Source organism: Lonchura striata, chromosome 11 (genome assembly GCF_050655825.1).
Source record: "Lonchura striata isolate lonStrDom1 chromosome 11, ASM5065582v1, whole genome shotgun sequence".
In the NCBI taxonomy this organism is placed as follows: domain Eukaryota; kingdom Metazoa; phylum Chordata; class Aves; order Passeriformes; family Estrildidae; genus Lonchura; species Lonchura striata.
This window is the reverse complement of record NC_140713.1, coordinates 11,779,558-11,798,432: the sequence shown is the minus strand read 5'-3', so window position 1 is coordinate 11,798,432 and position 18,875 is coordinate 11,779,558. Positions and strand designations below refer to the sequence as shown.

The 18,875-nt window shown below is 38.3% G+C and overlaps 1 protein-coding gene across 1 annotated transcript in view; it reads left to right on the top strand.

Moving 5' to 3' along the window:
• Window positions 1-18,875, top strand: part of ITFG1 (integrin alpha FG-GAP repeat containing 1) — a 72,935-nt gene that overhangs the window by 28,798 nt on the left and 25,262 nt on the right. Inside the window, exons 9-10 of the mRNA XM_021540304.3 lie at window positions 7,322-7,416; window positions 15,246-15,418. Coding sequence (XP_021395979.2) covers window positions 7,322-7,416; window positions 15,246-15,418 — 268 coding nt within the window. The remainder of the gene's footprint in view (window positions 1-7,321; window positions 7,417-15,245; window positions 15,419-18,875) is intronic.

Genomic DNA, 18,875 nt, shown 5'->3' with positions numbered 1-18,875 from the left:
TGTGCCAAGTGCATTTTGTTGAAAGATTTCTTTATTTTCTTAAGTAGACCTTAATTATTCTGCAGCTGAATATACTTTAAATGCACTGCTTTTCTGCCTGTAGTTGCATTTTGATTTTGTACCTTTTAATTTTGTCTGTCACAACTTCAGTCTAGCATCTGAATTTCTTTCTTCCTTCAGAATGTTGCATCCTCAGATACAGTAGCAATGTATCAAAGGGAAATTTTAATGGTATATTTTGGTAAATAACCCCTTAAAAAAAGCATTCTTCTTTGAGCATTGTGTTGTGAAAACATTTAGTGCTTTTGTAGTCAATGAAAGGATTCTCTGAGAACCTAAAGGTGCAGGGTGACAATACTTCTGTGCATGAAATGCTCTGCATATGAGGAAAGCTGAGTTTACTGGAATCAGTTTGGGTAGAAAAGGTATGAAAGTTAATGGAAAAGAAGCCTTCTGAGAGACTTTAGATATGGAAGAGATTCTTTTAGTACCAGATGCACTTCGGAAACAGCAGTGTATAGAAATGTACTAAGTTAATTGGCACTCGTGTTTTGAGTGTATGAAAGTGTATTTAGGAGCTAAGTCTGTTTTCTTTGTTAATTTGTAACCAGCAATGCTCTTCAGTGACACCTCAATGCTTTAAATGTAGTTCCCGAACACTGTCAATTTTGGATAGGGGAAAATCAGGTTCACATATTTTGCCAAGGTCTTTATGTGCTGACAAATGCTAGTATCTCCTGGGAAAAAAAAAAAAAAATTGCTGTTGCTTCATATTAATTTTTGTCAAAGGGGCTTGAAAATGAAGAAGAACTTTGCTCTGTTTCCAACAATAAAAATTGGTGTAGTGCTGCATGTGTCACTTGGTTATCTGTTCCTTGTTAAACAACTCCATCACAGGATTGAATTTTTCTTTGATGCTGTTCATGGTTGGTACAAGAGGAGCTCTGGGCCCAGGCTGAGCCGACCCAAGGCAGTTACACCAGTGGCTTGCCTTGCTTTGTGTTTTCCCTTCCTTTGGCAGCACCTGGAGGTTTGTTGCCATGGGAGCTTTGAACATGTGGAACATCACCGAGCTCTAATCGTACAGCCAAGCTTGGGAGTTTGTTTTAATATGAAACAGGTGAAACAAGCAGCTTTCAGCAGAAACTGCAACAGGAGTTTAAGCAATTATTTTGGTTGGTGTGGGAGCAGTTCACGTTGTATTTGATGCAGTTTCTTTTCCCTGCTTGGATCACAGTTAGTCCTGGAATTTCCATTCGAGGCAGAAGGCCGCACTGTTGGCTCCGGTGCAGCCTGGAAGTCTCGCTGTGCAGTTTGCTGGCATGCTGTGTTTAAGTGCTTCTATGCAGTGGAGCTGTGAATATGGATTCTTTGGAAGGACTTAAAATCAGAATTGATTTAGTGTCAAGGAGAGGGTTATGAAGATTTCTTTAATGTCCACAGAACTTTGAATCATCTCTAAAAGCTCTTTGCATCTATTTTTTGATGTTATGATTCACATTTGCTAAAGGCAGCTGACATTGATTGTTTTAATAATGTGTAATTATCTTAGTAATTTATAACTCTGTCATGACCATCTCACTGAGCACCTAAAGGCACAGAGTGACAAAAGAATTCTAATGATTTAATTACTTGAAGATAAATTTAAGATAATCAGCTTTCAAACAAACCTTTATTTTATTTGAATATCAAACCCAGTTGTACTTATTGTAGGTTTCTTGTCTGCCCCAGAATGATATTGCTATAGTACAGTCCTAACAGGGCTTTTTTCTTCTTTTTCCCCTTACTGTTCTTCAGCACTGTAAATTGAAGATTTGTGAGAGAGGGTACTGAGAACTCAGCAAAGACCAGTGGGAGAAATGTATGAATGAGAACTTTGTGGTATATGTAGGTTCTTTCTATGTTCAAGTTATGAAAGCTGACTTTGGCCTGTATAGTTAGCATATTTCCATTTCATCTAATAGTTAGGGTTAGAAAGGACCTATACAGATCATCAAGTTCAACCCCTCAACTTGCTAGAAAACAACTACTTTTCTATTTAACAGAACTATAATAAGTTACAATAGTCAGTCTGTGAGCTCAGGATAACCCCAAAAAGTTGATTCCATTTTTGTTTTTAAAGGATCAGAAGTAAGATTACACTGCAGCAGAAGTAAAGAGCATTTAAATGGAAAAGATTTAGATCATACACCCACCAAAAGCTGTCTTGCTCTTCATAGCTACAACTTTATCTTGCTGTATTATGAAACAGTTTTGGAGTGAGTGATCACAGAACTTGTCATTTCCCCAAGTGCCATTTTCTTCTCAGAGCCCATGTTGGAAAGTGCATTGCACAAGCATGAATCTAACAGTCCTTGAACCTGGTCACAAAAGAGCACTTTTATGACACCTTTTTCTTTGTTTAAGGAACTTTTGGATTGAGTGTCTTTTGCCTAGGTTTACTTATGCTAAGTTACAAGTGGGTTTGTTTTACAAGCACCTCTCTGATACTTTGGGGTTTGGGAAGAAGTTTCTTTTGTGGAGCTCCTTTGACCATTTGCTATTTGGAATTCAGTTTATTATGTGTTCTCAGACTGCAGTACCTTGGTATTGCTTTTGGAGCATCAAACAATTCTAATAACATGATGTTGTGTTTAATCTGATTGACAAGTCTTTTTCTGCTCTCTCCCATTCAAATTTGCTTTTAGAACAGATTGAAAATACTTGAGCTGTGTTTTTTACCAGTGTGAACATTGACAATCAATGTTAAAGCTCAGCAATGTCTCTCGCACAGCCTCTCTGTGTGAGGTGTGCTCCCAGGGACCTGCACAGGCAGTGGCTTTGGGTGCTTGGATTGGGCTGCCAGTACTTGCCAAACATGGGCAGGGTGTTGGGAAGAAGACTCTGTGTCTGTGGCTCTTGTTTGAAATATTTCTTGTTTGAAATACAGCAAACAGGCAGTTGTAAGTAATGATTCTCACATGATTCCTGGATGAAATGGGGCTTCTAATTTTGTCTTTACATATCCAGACAGAAATACAGGTTTGCAGGTGATGAGTATGTAGGACTGTTCTTTTTCTAGCCCTTTCCACTGCCTACAAAACTTGATCTTTATTAACCATGGAGTTATGCTGTGTCACAGTCAAGCCAGAATCCTGTGTTGAGAATTTGCTCATTACCAGTTGAGTTTCTGGTTCTCTGTCAAAGGTGCTCTAAGCTGAGTGGTGCTAGCACAGGACACTTGGAGTCTGGAGTGTTTGGGCATACCTACTGCTGCAAATGATACTGAAATTAAAAATGAGATTTCCATCAGTTTGGAATGAGATTTCATTTTTAAATGAAAGTGACAGAAATGCAGAGCAGCAGACCCCAGGAACTGAGTGAAGATCACAGAGGGTCTCCAGAAACAGGTAGACCTAGGTTGAAGGAGATTATTAGAGACATGTTATGCAAGGTATTTTTCATAAATACATGAAACCACCGTAGGTGTGATTGGGTCATCCAGCTGTTGTCACCAATGCATGTCTTGTCAGGTGTGAATATATAATTGCACTGATCAGTTGTGCTGGTGATACTCTTTTGAATTTGTCTTCCTATGTGAAGAAATCTAACTTCAAGATCAGAGTTTAAAACTGAAGCATGTTTATTTACATTGGGATTTAAACCAGGCATGAAGATAGGAAGTGTTTCTTGGATCCAAGGTGAATTTGTTGTTAATGAGTTAAAGCTCTTAAGTTAGCAACTTCTGAGGGTGTTTTTTGTGTGTTCTTCAAGGTCAGTTTGCATTCCAACAGGTGCTTCCAAGATGCAATCATGTAAGGATAAAGAAGGAAATATTCTCTTTCAAAACTGGAAAAGCTTCTGTATCAATTAGTTGATTTCACAGTGTCTTTGAAAAAGCTTCAGAAGTGCAGGAAACATTTTATTTCTGGTTATAAAAGATGGATCTGTACATTGTAAGATGTGCTTTAGAAATAAAAACTGGAAAAGAAGTAAGAAGTAATATGATAGAGATGAAGAATGTTGGACTTTTCTTCTTTTGATTGCTACTTTTCTGTAATACAGTATTTGACTAATTAAGATTTTCTTAAACTATTTTGCTACAAGTCACAAGATATTCTCATTTCATTGATTTCCTATTTCCAGCTACATGTTCAATGCTGGAGCTTTACTTGAAACCTTTTAAGTTTAGCATTTGTTCTGTCTACTCTGACTGCCTAATTAATGTTTTTATATCTCATCTTTGTGATCTTTAAATTCAGCTGAGCACAGAGTGTAAAACAGGAAAATAAAGACCAAACAAAATCCAAGGAAATCAGTCCAGTCTCTATAGTATGGCTCTCTCTATGTGAGAAACTTTTGTGAGGTGGATACAATAATAATTTGATATGTGTCATATTAGGAATGGTCTCTCATTTTGTTTTCAGGATGTTTTTTGATAAAATTTATTTTTAAAAGAAATTTTTTTTTTTTTCAAAACTGTGCTGTAAATTTTCAACAGATTTTTCTCTTATCTTGAACTTTATTTTTTTAACTACTGGATTCTTAAATATCTGTTACACAGAATTGAAGAGAAATTGCAACTGAAAACATGATCTTGTAAGAGAAATTATATAAATGGATGTTTATCTTCTGGTCAAAGGAATTTAGGAAACTCTGGCCTTCCAATATGGAATATATATCATAGTATTTTCAGTTGGTGGGGATAAAGGCATGGTGTTTGATGCATATTTGCATTTATTCATTCTTTGATCATACTGAATATTTTAATCAAGTCTTGAGCTCGTAATTTATCTACAACACCTTCAAGTATAAGGTGATGGCTTTGTGTCTAATTATGGTTCTATCCCTCCTGTCCTATGGATTGGTTATTCCTCAAAGCTCCCAGGGTGTTTTCATCAATGTCCTGCCCTACTTTGAACATTACCTACCCACACTATCAAACTGAGTTATTGGTATAACAAGATGAATGTTTGCACTATAAGTAGAATCAAACATTTTATATTCTCCTCTGCTCCATAGCATAATTTAAAATGAGAACATCCTTGTTCTTCTCCCTTTCTCAAACAGAGGAAGGTGGTTCTTTGTCCTTGTGTGTTATTGAAGAGCTTCTAAAATTACTTTAGACTGAAACTTTTGCAGAAATGTATTTAAAATATTAGAACTTAATTTGCATTTCATATTCAGAAAACATATCTCTGCAACTTAATTCAATTTTAGCAAATACTTCAATATTCCCATGGTTTATAATTTGCAAATTGAACGCTTTCTTCCATTTAAGTTTAGGAAAAAACTGTAATCCAGTGGCATTTTAATCTGTTAATGCAAGCAAGGATTCAAGATGGTAACATGTTTTCATTGTTTCTTGAGTGATGCAGATGGAAACCAGATACCCTCAGAAGCTGGTTCTGGTTTTAGACAGTCAGATTCAATAATTGCTATGTTGATTTCTCTGTTCAGTGGGAATTCCCTTTCCTGTCTCTTTGGATGTGAACTTACTGGATTTCTATCACCTAGGCTACTTCATATCCTAAATTCTCTATCCTGGAGAAGAGAGCTGCCATGAGGATTTGGGAGGGGTTTGGTGGTGAGGTAAAGTAATTCATGAGGCAGATGGAATGTAGGAAGTCACTAAAAGTTTGGCTTTATCACTTAGAGATATTTGGGGAAGTCTGATATTTTCATCACTCCTCCTCCCCTTATAACCCTCCTTTCCATCTCCCAACTTGCTGATGAATAAGGGAGGGACCCAGAAATGTGACTGCACAGATAGAGATGTACACACAGCCCCACAGGGAGCTCTGGCTTCACAGAAGTATGGGCTGCAGGCTGGGAAAGCCTTTCTTATGGAGCTGGTAAAGTATGACAGGACTTCTGGGCTGGGGCCAGTACTGGACTGGAAAATGAATAAGGGATTCAGTGACAGGCAAATGATCTGGGTTTTGCATATTAGCTCAGGAGACTTCATCAAGCAATTTTACACAATCCACTTGCCTAAATAAGCTGGTTTGGATTTCTGCAAACCCAAGCAGTAGGTGTGCCTGAGACCCCTTGGTGCTCTCAGCACCTTTGTGGTTCATACAGAAATCTATTTTGTAGCGTGTTCATAAGCTGCTTTTCTGAAACATCAGATCAGTAAAAATTTCATTTATTGCAGGATAGCCAAGCAGCTGTCTGGGAGCCAGACTGAGAGGATGTTTGTGCCTGTAACCTGCAATATTTTATGGGTATAATATAAAATCCAGTGGTGGAAATGATTCAAGTAATTAATGTGCCAGATGAGGACCTCTGTATTTTAGCGTTCACAGTGAACACTGTGGTTATCTTGAATGAAATACTCAGCTCCTCAGAACTGTATGGGTTAAAGGGCAAGATGAAAAAGTGAATTGTTTTTATTACACTGTGAGCTTTGATTCCGTGTGCTGGAAAAGTGGATTGCCTGAAATGTGCCTGAGCTGAGGGTACCATGTCATGGCAAGGCAGCTGTGGTTCTGGAGGGGATCTGGCAGCCCAGGCTCTCGATGCAGCAGTTCTTGCTGCTGCTCCTTGGCACTCATGTTCCTCTCCCTCTGTGCCCTGCCAGCCCAGGCAGGGAGCTGCCACTGCTGGCCTGGCCCCTGGGAGGAAGGCAGGGCTGCAAGGTCACCATGGCAACACAGAGATCTCCCCTGGAGTAGATCATGGACAGTAAATTATTACTTTTTTCCCCACTCAATGTTCTGCGTGTCAGAACTCTAGATGCAAATAGTCATTCCTCGTTTAAATATTAAAAGGTCATTATTCTACTAAAGGTTTTGGAAATGCATGGATTAAAGGTGCTTAAAGAATTTTTGAAAACCTATAATTTACTCAAATTTACCTAATTCTGTAAGCCTGGGATTTATTAGCCATTCTGTTAATCAACTCTCCAGTGTTGTTTTTTTTGTTAAGTACAGATTAAGATATTACTTGTGAACTCATGACTCTTCCCAAAGTCTTGCTGACAGCACAAGAGTTTAAAACTAGTTCAGAAAATTAAATAAGTTTTTATGGTAGACTTGTAATGGTCGATTGGTATTAAAGGTAATATTTTCCCAACTGAACACGGGGATTAAATTACTAAGGCCTTACTCTTTTCAGTAGGTGAGTAAAATTTCAAATTCTCTCAGTATTATGGGTAAGGCAATCTTCAAACAAAAGACTCAGATTATTAGGTTAAGGATGTTGAATAGGTCTAGTTTATCTTATGTCATTTTTCACATTTAAAAAAGGAGTAAATTATTCACAGCTGATTATTTCATACAAACACTGTTTCTGATTTTGCAGATACAAAGCTGACAGGCTTTTTTTTTCTGTTTGATAGATGGAGATGGACAAAGTGAACATTTATTACCAGTCTGTGAAGATGAAACATGTCAAAGAAGTGCCATCTACCTAACCAAGCTGGGATTGGACCAGGTAATGTGAATTTGGAATAGCAAAGACAAAGCAAAATACTGTGTATATGAAATTATATGAAATAATAAAAATTTTTCAGGCAAGAAATGAAACCTCCTCACCTGTAATTACAGAATACAAGAAACTTGTATTTATTTATTTGTGCGTTCCATATCTGAAAAAATATGGGTTTAGTGGAAGAGAGTCCTAGAATTTTTTATAATGGATAATTCTACTCAAAGAAATGATGGATGCTCCTGAAGAGTCACTTTCTTGATTGTAAAACACTGCATTTGAAGCAACATAACTGTTGCAGCATGAGATGAAAAGCAAGGTTTGTGCTAAGAGCTGGAAACAAATCTAATTCAAATGAGCTTTTTTAGTTTAACTTAAGGAGTTATTTTAGAGTAAAATTATATGTTCTCACACATATATCATTGAACCTGCCCATACTTCTTACCCTTAATTTCTACTTTGTCTTTGTTATTAATGGAGTACATTTCCAGGTGGTATAGAGCACTTTTTTAGGTTGTGTATCTTTAGGACTGAGTATCTGTTAAACTGTTGGAGGATTGTTTGTTCATGACACTACTGGCTTTCAAAGACATGGTTATAATTCATGGAATAGATTATTATATGTTCATTTATTTAAGTATGTGATCATCTGGTTTAAGTATTTATAGTGCCCTGATTTATAATAAGTTGCAGCATACAGTAAATTAACGAGCTGTTTGTTGGATGGCTTAATAAATGTTTTACTAAATTCATATTTTGCAATGTGAACCTGAAGGCCAAGGTGACATACAAAGTGCTTGTAGCGGACAGCAAAACCCATTGTAGGGTACTCGGAGAAAATGACAATGTGTGCCATGCATGTTGCTAACCATGTTAAGAATTACTGATTATTCTCTCACTGAAAAACTTTAAGTTGAATTTTGTGCTAAAAGTAATACCCTCTGATCTAAAATTCAGAATTTATAGTTGAACTTGTTACAGTCTGTAGCCCAAGTCTAGAGTGTAGATTTTCTCATTTAAAGAATCAAAATTTATAGAACACAAGCTGTAGCCTATTAGTGAGGAAAATCACTCTATGTAGGAAAGGAAAGCACAGAGCTCCCAGTCAGTGCAGGGGGGATGACTGGGATGGAACATCACAGCAGAGTTTGAAAGAATAACTCTAAATTTGGTAATTTATATCTTTTAGCATTCCAAGCTCAGCAGCTCTGTTCTCAGAAGCCCCATTTGGCTGTGCATGCTGTTTGGTTGGTTGTGGGTTGTTGGTTCCTTGTTTTGGTTTGGATTTATTTTTTTTTTTACATTCATCCCCCTACACACAGAACACAGCCAATGGATTGGAGCATTGCTGGATGGTGGGGTACAGCAGAGCTTGAGTTCAGGGTCAGAGCCTTTGCACAAAGCAAGTGGATGCTCAGTTTGTGATCCTTGCCCTGCTTCTGCTCTGGGGAGAACCAGGCTGTGGCCACATGCTGGAGCAGGGGAGTGCCAGGGCTGTTCCTTGGCCAAGAACAGCTGCACTTGAGCTCTCAGTTTATTTCCTTACTCTGTTATACAAGAATTAAAAGGAATTTGAGTTTTGCTCCTCAAGTAAACTTGAGACGAACGTTCTAAATTAAAGTAATTTCACTGTAGAAAGAGAACCCCACACAAACAGCAGGAACCACTGAGAGTAGCAGGGTCTGAGGATCCTGTTGTTCAGGGTATGTTCCCAAAAGGAAGTGGTGCAGTAGTGGCAGAGGAAAGTGTGGGTCAGTTTGCATAATATCAGAATTTTTTCAAGATAGAGTCTGTTATTGTAACCTGCTCTGATCTAACATTGCATGCAGCCAGTTTTTTTCATGCTTCGTAAGTTAATTTTTTGACAATAAAACCTACTAGTTTGAATAAACTACTTAGTCACAAATACATCAGATATTTAACCTATATTTAATTTGTTTATTCAATTTAGCAATTTCACTGTGTAGCTTCAATTTGAAAAAAAATTCCAAGTGATAATCACTTTTGAGATAAAAATTAGCAGTTAAATATTGCCCCTTTATTTTAAACAGCAAAGAATCCAAAAGATTCTCACTCTGATAGGAAAAAGTATTAAAAAGTATTTGGACTTTCACCTAGAAACGTTAAAGTCATTTTCCCTCCCTATTTTTAGAATGACTTTAATTAAGAATGACAGTATCAAATGGCATGCAATAATGACTTGTTCTGGTCTAACCTTTTAAAGAATTCTATCTAGAATACTCTTTTCTTGCACTCATCTGGAGGTGCTGCAGCTTTTTTCTTTTGAAACTTTTTCTCGTTTCTCTTCTGAAACAATGAAAAGTATCAGTGTCCTCATTCATATGTCTTCAGCTTTTCCCATGTCTTGGATGCTTCCTTCAGGAAGAAGTCTATTCAAATATGTCAAGTCTTTTATTTATTTGGAAGTAAAATGTTTCATTTCACTGAATTTGGTCATTGTGAGGTCAGATGATAAGCTTTGACTAAATCAGTTACTCTTCATGAAAAATTATAAACATAAACTTTGTGGCAACAGACTGAAATAGATTCTGTTTACCAATCACTTTACAGTTTGATGGAAACAATAAGGAGCTCTTGTAGTGGGCAGAATGTGTTTCAACAAGGGGATGGTATCCCTTGTGGAACTGGTGGGGAATCTGTGGGAAACTGAGAAATTGCAAGTCTATTACTGAAAAAAACAGAAGACTCTGTATCTCTATTGTCTTTTTTCAGTTTTTGCTGTAGGGTTTTGTGGCTTATTTTTTAATTAAGCGTGTAGCAACAAATTCTTGTTTTCAAAATTCCTTTTTTTGAGAAATTGATCTCAAATCTGAAAGATCTCAAATGAGATGACAGTCTTATGAAAAAATCCTTTGCCTACTGGGCCAGTTCTGTCTTTCCTGCTTATTTGCTGTAGCGTTTGATAAAACCAAATGAAAAACAGTTACTGCAGTTCCATGAATAGTGTGTGATGCTGTGGGATGAAATGCATAAAAGTAAAAATACACATCTGTACAATTAGTGGCTCTAAAACTTACACTGAGGAGAGGCAGGCAATGGCGTGTCAGGTTTTGGAGTTGTTCCAGTAAGATCCTGTCTGTCAGGATATTTCTCATGATGTCATTGGGCCCAACTGGATGGCTACTGGAAAGGCAGGCCAAGCTAGGAGAATTATTTCAAGGATAACCTTTCATCATAGGTTTTAATTTATGTGATGCTGGTTGTGGGGGGTTAAGTGTTAGGAGTATCTCAGATTCTTTTCTTTGAGGTGGTGGAGCAGAAGTAAAGGCCAACAAAATACACATGAGTGGCTTAAGGAGATACAGACCTCCTAAGGTTTTAAAGGAATGGGAATGTTTCCATAGCAACAGCAAAATTGCTGTCAGATCCAAGTGGAATCCTATAAGCTGGTTCAGATTGTGGCAGGTGTTAGGACACCTCAGACTTCTTTAAATTCACCTGCAATAGCTACAGTCTAATATGGGAAATGTTTTGAAGTCCTTGGTACTGTTTAATGTAGGAACTCTAGATACTGTGATATTCTTAGAGATGACTAATTCTTCTTTAATTTTGCCAAGTATTCAATATGATTTTTCATTTGTTTCCTGAGGCAAGCACTATTATTTCAGTCCCTTCATCTGAGAGTTTCTTTGTGGGCTTGATGATTCTTATAACCTTTTTCTGTACAATTGGAAGGTTATAGCTTCATTCCTCCTGGAAATGGAGCAGGTCTGAAGTAGAACACAGCAGTGCATCCTGCAGCAAACCCCAGGTCCTCTAGGCTAGAGAGGGAGGTGACAGCATTGATTATCAGCTGCAGTCAGTCAGTGTCAGAAGGTTTTCCTCATTCCTGTGTAACAGGTTAAAGGTGGAAATTGATTCAGCTGCTGTAGTTTTTATAAATGTCATATTCTACAAGATCCTCATCATTTCTATGTTGCTTCTCTTTCTAAAAGTAGCTGGGGGCTGTGAGCATTGAAAACATTACTTTTACTGCTTTCGTTACTTTTTTTCTGTGGATTGTCATCTTCTGGGCTTTGAACACCATAAGTTAATGGTGTAAAGCACAGTAATTTCCTCAGCTGTTAAGGGATTCAGGTGGCCCTTGCATGCAGTGAAAGCCTAATTCATGCTGAAATCCTTCAAGTTACTTGCTGTGTGCAGTTGAACTGCAGTGCACTGAGAGGGAGCCCTGGGGAAAGGACTTGTGTTACTTCTGGTGCTGGGGCAGCTCTTTCAGGCAGCTCCTGATGCTCATCTTTGGCATTCCCAGAAAATGCATTGCCCAGGAAAGGGCTACTGATTTCCCAGCTTTGTGACTTGCAGCTGGCTCCCTGCCTGTGTTCTGTGGCCTGCAAGCAGCAGCTGGCTGGGGGTGGGTTTTGTGCTTCCTGGGTTTCTGGCCATAATTTAAAAATGGACACATGTTGATCCCACAGGCTCACAGACCTGCTCACAGGCGAGAGAAGTGCCTTCCCTAATGTATGGAAGAGTGAGGACTTTGTAAGAAATGAGCCCTTGACAGTGACTGCAAGGAGCTTTACATTTTTCTCAAATCCCCACATCTTTTTCAAAATGAAAATGATGTTGCTTTCACAGAGCAGGAAAGCATTCTTTTTTCTACTCCTTGAAAAAGAAATGTTTGAAGAGTTTAAAATTTTCAAACATATAAATATTTTTCCTGTATTATCCTACAAATCATTTGAAAGATCTAAAATATCTATATAAATGTTTTAAGTGATGTTAGCAGTGATGCTATGCAGAAGAATTTAAGAGAAAATAAGTGAATCTGATTTCTCTGACTGAATTTTATATGTTCATTTAAAATTTCTTTTAAAAATACACTCACTCAATTTTTTGTCTTTTCTCATCTGAGCTGTGTAGGAGAAATCATATGATCAGAAAACTGGAAGAAATAGCTTGATGTGTCCTCATCATACTCTCCTTTTTCTATCTTAGAAATTAAAAATTAGTTTTAGTCTTTTCCTATTAATATAGTAACAGCAAACATGAAGCTTAAAGTAATTGTCTGGATTATCAAATACAAAATAAGTAGGAGATTTATATTGTTGGCAAACACATTTTCATTATATGTCAACTATATGTCCCAAGGCACAGGAACAATTAATTTTGCATTACATTACACGATAGTGGAGTTTGTAGTAGAAATCTACAGAAGGAATGTCGCCATAAGCATGGATTATTCTGAATGTAAACTGTGAGTAAGTTACAGCTAGTACACTAGCTGGGATGTGATCTGGTTATGCATCAAACAAGGCAGATGTTCTGGAATGTTACACAGCTGCTTTTGGGAAAAGTCCCACAGCTGCTGCAGTGGCAAGGATGGATTTGCTCTGTGACATCAAAGGTGCTGATGCGTGGTGGCAGTAGGTGATGTTGTGCTCACCTGTTGTTTTGTATCTCATTGTAGACCTTAGGAATGTGAAATTGCCTTCTATTAATCACTCTGAATAGAGTAAAAAGATAAACAAATTTGTATTTGTGCCTAAAAATTCATTGTTAATTTTGTCTCTTTAAGATAGTATTACCATACCTGGGAACATTTAGAAAGTATATGATGGATATAATTGGATTTTACTGCAATGACTGTGTGAATGATACCATGTGAAGTGAAAGCTATATTATATTTCATGGTTCTGATTTCAAACACTGTTTTTCAAAATTAAACTATTTTGCAATAATATTGTTTCATCTGTCTTCCACATGACAAGTGCTAAGAAATCAAACCCTCTGAAAAATTTCCCTCAGGGTAAGAGTATTGTCCTTATTTTTTTTCTATTTCTTAGATTTTTGCAAAGCTTCAGCAACCACAAGTGACTAATTAGATATGTGCATGCTGTGGGGTGTGAGGGCCTTAAGTGTGTTTGATGTCAGGTTTGGGGTTGCAGGTCAGGATTCAGTTCAGAGCCGTGGCACACACTGGGTTTGTGCACTGACAGGCAGGACTGCCCCAGGCTTCTCAGCCATCTCTGGGCTCCACACAGCAGCCACCTCAGTGCACTTCTGCAGGCATTTTGGGGGCTTCTCTCATCTGTCTGTGGTTGTCTGTAATCCCAAGGGAGCAGTCACAATTGCCATGTGGCAGGAATTTTTTGACCACTGGATTGTGCAGCAAGGGAGTCCTTCCATGGCAGGATATGATACTGTCATGGGTCTTGTTCTGGTTCCTGAAAGAGTTAAATTGAGGCTTGGGTGAGAGCCATGTAAGATTTGTTAAGAGCTTTTGATGTTGGTGATAGCGATCCTTTAAGATGGCACCCCTCTGTCCTTTTGAAGGCATTGTCAGTTAGTTGACGTATAAAATTACTTCTGACTTTAAAAATGACACTGATGTTTTTTTCTGTAGCATTGAAATGTTAACCCTGGCACTTCAGCTTCATACTCACTTGCAAAATTACCTTGATTTTAATTAAGATAAATTTTTATTTAGCACCTCGGCAGTACTTTGGAAAGTAAGTGCAGATGCATTCTATTTCTTGTCCTGGAGAAATTATACTTTGCATTTCTTTTGTAGTTTCAGTTTGATACTTTAATCTTAATTTCTTATCAAAGAGTTCAGTATCCGATGCTTCTGGGGATATAGGAGGGGAATTGAAGCTCTTGAACTTCTAAATATCCATGAATAATAAAATTGTTCAAGCTGAAATGAACCTTAGGAGATCCAGCCTTCTGCTTTAAGCAGGAGCAAACTGAATTCAGACCATGTTGTTTAGAGCTTTGTCCAGTTAGACTTTGAAAACCTCCAATGACAAAGATCCTGCAACTTCTCAGGGCCTCGCTTGCAGTTTAATTAAATTGTTTATCTCTAGTCAGAACCTCCCTCATGTCAGTCTGACCATTTTCTCTTGCTCTTCTGCCATGTATCACAGTAGAGACCCTAGCTCCATCTCCTCAGCTGGCTCCTTGCAGGCATTGCAAGATTGCCTAAATCTTCTGTTCTCCAAACAATCCCTATGTCCTCAGCCTGCCCTCTGAGGAAATACTCAGTGCCTGACCATCTTGTTGACCCTTCTCTGAGCACACTTAGTATTCTCAAATCCTTTGTGAACTGTGGAGCACAAAACTGGACACAGAATCCAGATGCAGATGAGCAAGTGCTGTATAAAAAGCAGTCCTGGGTCATCCTGAGCAGGAGCACAGGCAGCAGCTCCAGTGCAGAGCTGGTCTGCTGCCCAAGCTGCTGTGCCCAGCTTAACCCTCCTGCTCACCAGGACCCTCCCCTCCCTCAGGAGAGCTGGTACCCAGCTGGGCACTGCCCAGCCTGTGCCAGTGCAGGGTGTCTGTAGCTGAGTGTCTGTTTGCCCATGCCTTTCTAGGGCCCCTCTGAATGGCTATTCTGTCCTGCAGCATATGACAGTATCCAGCAATTTGGTGTTGGCCACAAATCTCAAGAGGCTGCATCCATCCTCCAGCTTTAGTGATGCCTATTGCATTGCTTTGCAATTCCAGGGGAAGAAAAAAATGAGACTCAAGATCTCATGGCCCTGATAGTTTGGTCTTACTTAAATTTAAAGATTACTAGAAATTCCAGGCAGGCCTGAATTTCAGTTAAGGTGTTCCTGAATGTTTCCATGTTCTGGTTGTATTCTTACAACCTTAACTATATTTTCCTGTTCTGGAATAACTGAGCACATAAAAAATACTTCAAATTATTTTTTTCTTTTGCTGACAGAGTTAGGGAATAATCCTTACTTGTAAATGGTTAAGAATCCTGATGAAGTGGTGTCAGCTGTTTTAAATAGAACTACATTGTTTAAATAAATAAAAATAATTTCTTTACCTAGTTGTTCTTTTTCTTTTGTTTTATTTTACAGTGGATTCCAGTTTTGCAAGACTTTAGAAATAAAGATACAGTCTGGGGCTTTGTACCATATCAAAATGACAAATCTTCAGCAGAAATTTCATTTCCAATTACACTTCACATTGGAGATTACAATATGGATGGCTACCCTGATGCACTTGCTATATTGAAGAATACTTCTGGAAGGTAATGCAAACCTAGAAATAAAGCTGTCAAATTCATGTTCAATCATTAGTCATAGAAATTACTAACTTTAGTGCATCTCATTCATTTTATCAAGTGAGCAAGACTTTTGGGCTCTGAGTGTTTCCTTTTGAACCCAAGTGTACATTTATATGCTATATTCAGAATGCATAATTGTATAGGCTCAAACTGGGATTCTAGGTGGGGAATTCCATCAGGGACTGGAATATGAGGCAGCATTTTGGGCACTCCTCCCAGAGCTCAGGGGCTGATTCTCTCCCTTTCCTTTCCCACATCATCTTCTGTAAATTCCTGACTTCAGCTGTTAGGCTGCTGAGAGCTGGGGAACCTGTTCTGTGCTGTCTCATGGAGTGAGCACTGACTGGTGACTCTGCTGAAGAATTGCAGTCAGTAGTGGTTTGCCATTTTCGAGAACCAGGAATTTACCACTGATTTTTGCATTGTCCAAGAGAACTGAAAATAAATCACACCCCCAACACCCTCAAAACAGAAACTTCTAACCCTTCTTATTAAATTTTTCAGTGTCATCTTCTCATCCTCCTTTTTTTTAAATTTTTTTCTTCATTGCTTGCTTTCCCAATGCTTTCTACTGCTACCATCTGGTGCTGGGTGGGAGAGGGCATGTGGGGTTGCTCTCAGGGAGCCTGTTGTACACAGAGGAGTCAGTGATCCATGTAAGAGCTGACCTGAGTAGGTGCATTCCCGAGCTGCTGGGCTCGTGCCGCCGGATAAACGCAGCCGGCTGATCGGAATGGCGCAGCCTGTGGGCAGCTCTCACCTGGCACCTGGGGATGCTGCTGCTGGCATGTCCTTATCTTTACCTTGAAGTGCAGCAGCATGTTTGCATGTGAACATGCTTTTGCTTGACAGTAGGGATGATGAATAGACTTGTTTACTTGGGAGAAAAGCTGAGAGCCCTAGAGACCAGGATGCCAGTGAAACTCAGCAGAGCCAGGATGTGTGCACGTGAGTGCAGTCTGTGCTGCACAGCTGACTGCCAGCATCTGCAGAGGTGGAACATGATCTGTGCTATTGCCTTTCTCTTCATGTCATTGCTTTAAATGGTATCTTAACCCATGCTTTGTGGAGTCTTAATGTCTTCCTTAGTTGACAAATACTTGCACTAATGCATTACACAGCAGAATAAATCTCTCATACAGGTGTATTTGTTACCTTCCTCTTTGAATGATACCCTTTGAATGATCTTGGGTGCAGGTTCATAGTTTGAATGTATACTCAATATGGAAAACAAGAGAGGACCTTTCTTTGATGCTTCTGATAGTAAGAGAACTTGATGCTGAAGTCCAAGAAGTCAATTCAGGTCTTCTAGTGGTTGCCTGAACATGAGTCACCCACTGACATTTTTGTGTTAGAATTCTTCTGATAGTGGCACACCTAAAAATGACCCAGTTTGAAGAGTAGCGTGCCTGTGTTCAGCCTACATGATGTGAATCATGACAAGGCTGTGAGCAGCTGAGCTCTGTCTGTACCTCTGAGCCTTAAAATAACAGCAGAGCAGCTGTTTCTATTCAGACACGGCAGACGAGAAGGAGGTGATGCTGAACTTGCCAGGCAAAGTTAAAGCACTCAGGCCCTGAATGTCAGGTGTTTCACTCCAGACTTTCCTCAGCTGGGACTTTCCATCTTCTATTCAGCAGTCATTGAACAGAGACTGCAGACAGTCTAGAGAGCAAACCAGAACCAACCTTTCCTCTGCCAAACACAATGACGTGGGAACTGTAAAGTTGCTGTCTTTGCTTTTGCCTAAGCCTCAGAAACCTTGTGTTTTGACTGTCCTATCATGTGTGTCCTGGTAGCTGGCACACTTCAGAATGGTTGCATGAAGATATATGGAGTTCAGAAATGTACTTGAAGCTGTTTTAAGTCTTAGGAGCCTCTGTCCTCTGGCTGGTGTATAATTACAGCAATATAATGTCATGTAAAATCATTAAACAGTTTGTAAAAAGTTAATCCTGTAGAAGGCCAGAAGTCATCTATGTCTGGTTGCAATGAACTACTGTGATACATTTTTATTCTCCTTGCTTCTAAATTTGTTTGCTTATTCAATTGAATGCATTCAAAATTATTTTTAAACTTGACATCAAAGTTGAGTGACACAGTAATGTATAAGGACTGAAGGTACTGCCAGATGATATGACAAACTGTTAAAAAGGAGATTCAGAAAACTGAGGAATTATGACAAAAACAGAGTAAAGTAACCTAAAAATCAAAAAATACATTGCATGTTAACATTGTATCTATCCAGTATTTGTGGAAAACTAATGGAAACATGCCTTGTAGTTCAGGATGGAAGCAAGAGTCACTTTTTTTGCACTTAATATGAAATGTCACATTCAATATTAATTCATTGGTTCTTAGAGACTTAAGCAAATACTTAATTTTAAAATGTGTAACTGGGTCACTGATTGGAGAGATTTAAAACAGTGTGGGAATTAAATTAAAAGCAGTCCTTAAATTAGAGCAAATTAAAATGAAAACCTTATTTAATCGATTTTAAACACTTCTGGATCAAGCTGTTTATTTCTTTTTCTGAAGCCTTTCATGCTACATCTACAGATCTAATTTCAGTGATTGATTACTGTGATTAAATGATAAAAGCATTTTTGTAAACTCTTGACCTCAATCTGTGCTATCGTTTAGGAAGCCTGGTTTCTACTTGCTGACTGTAATGTGAAGAAATTAAAGCAGGCAGAAACCATTTGGTTCATCTGAAGATATACCAATACATGATAATGGAAGAAAAGGATTAAAATCAATTATATGCCTCCATCACAATTCAAGAAAGTACTTTCAGATCAAATCCTTACAAATCCCTACAAAAGAATGAACTAATGATACCACAATTGGGCATAATGTTGGTTTAGTATCCTGCCCAGGGGGAAAGTCAGGAAAATGATCAATAGCTTCAAGTATTGCCAGAACTGTTATAAGACTCTGCTGTTTCATCTCCTCCCATAACCCTTTGATTTGGAATTACACTGTATAACATTCTGACAATGTGGAGACATTCCTTACCAGAAGCAACAAAAAGGAATCTCACTAGGGGTTGCAGGTATTGTGGGGGACTGAACCTTTTGAAGCTTTATTAAGGCTCAATAAATTCCAACAGATACTCAATAAATTCCAACAGGTGAAGGTGCTAAATACACTCTAGATCCTTACATATTTATCTGTTCAGTTTGAATTCTTGTAACTTCTGACTTGAGTCAAAACCTGCACATTAGAATTCCAGATCACAGGTTTTTCTTCAGGCTAGGTATATATATGAATTCTGTATTAGAAATTGTGTGTGTATATAGAATAATAATAGATGAAGGGATTTTATCAGTAGTTAGTAATTGGTTCAGCTATACCTCCCATTTTACCTAAATGAATTCATTTTTTCACATGCTGATTTTAAATTGACTCTGGTAACATT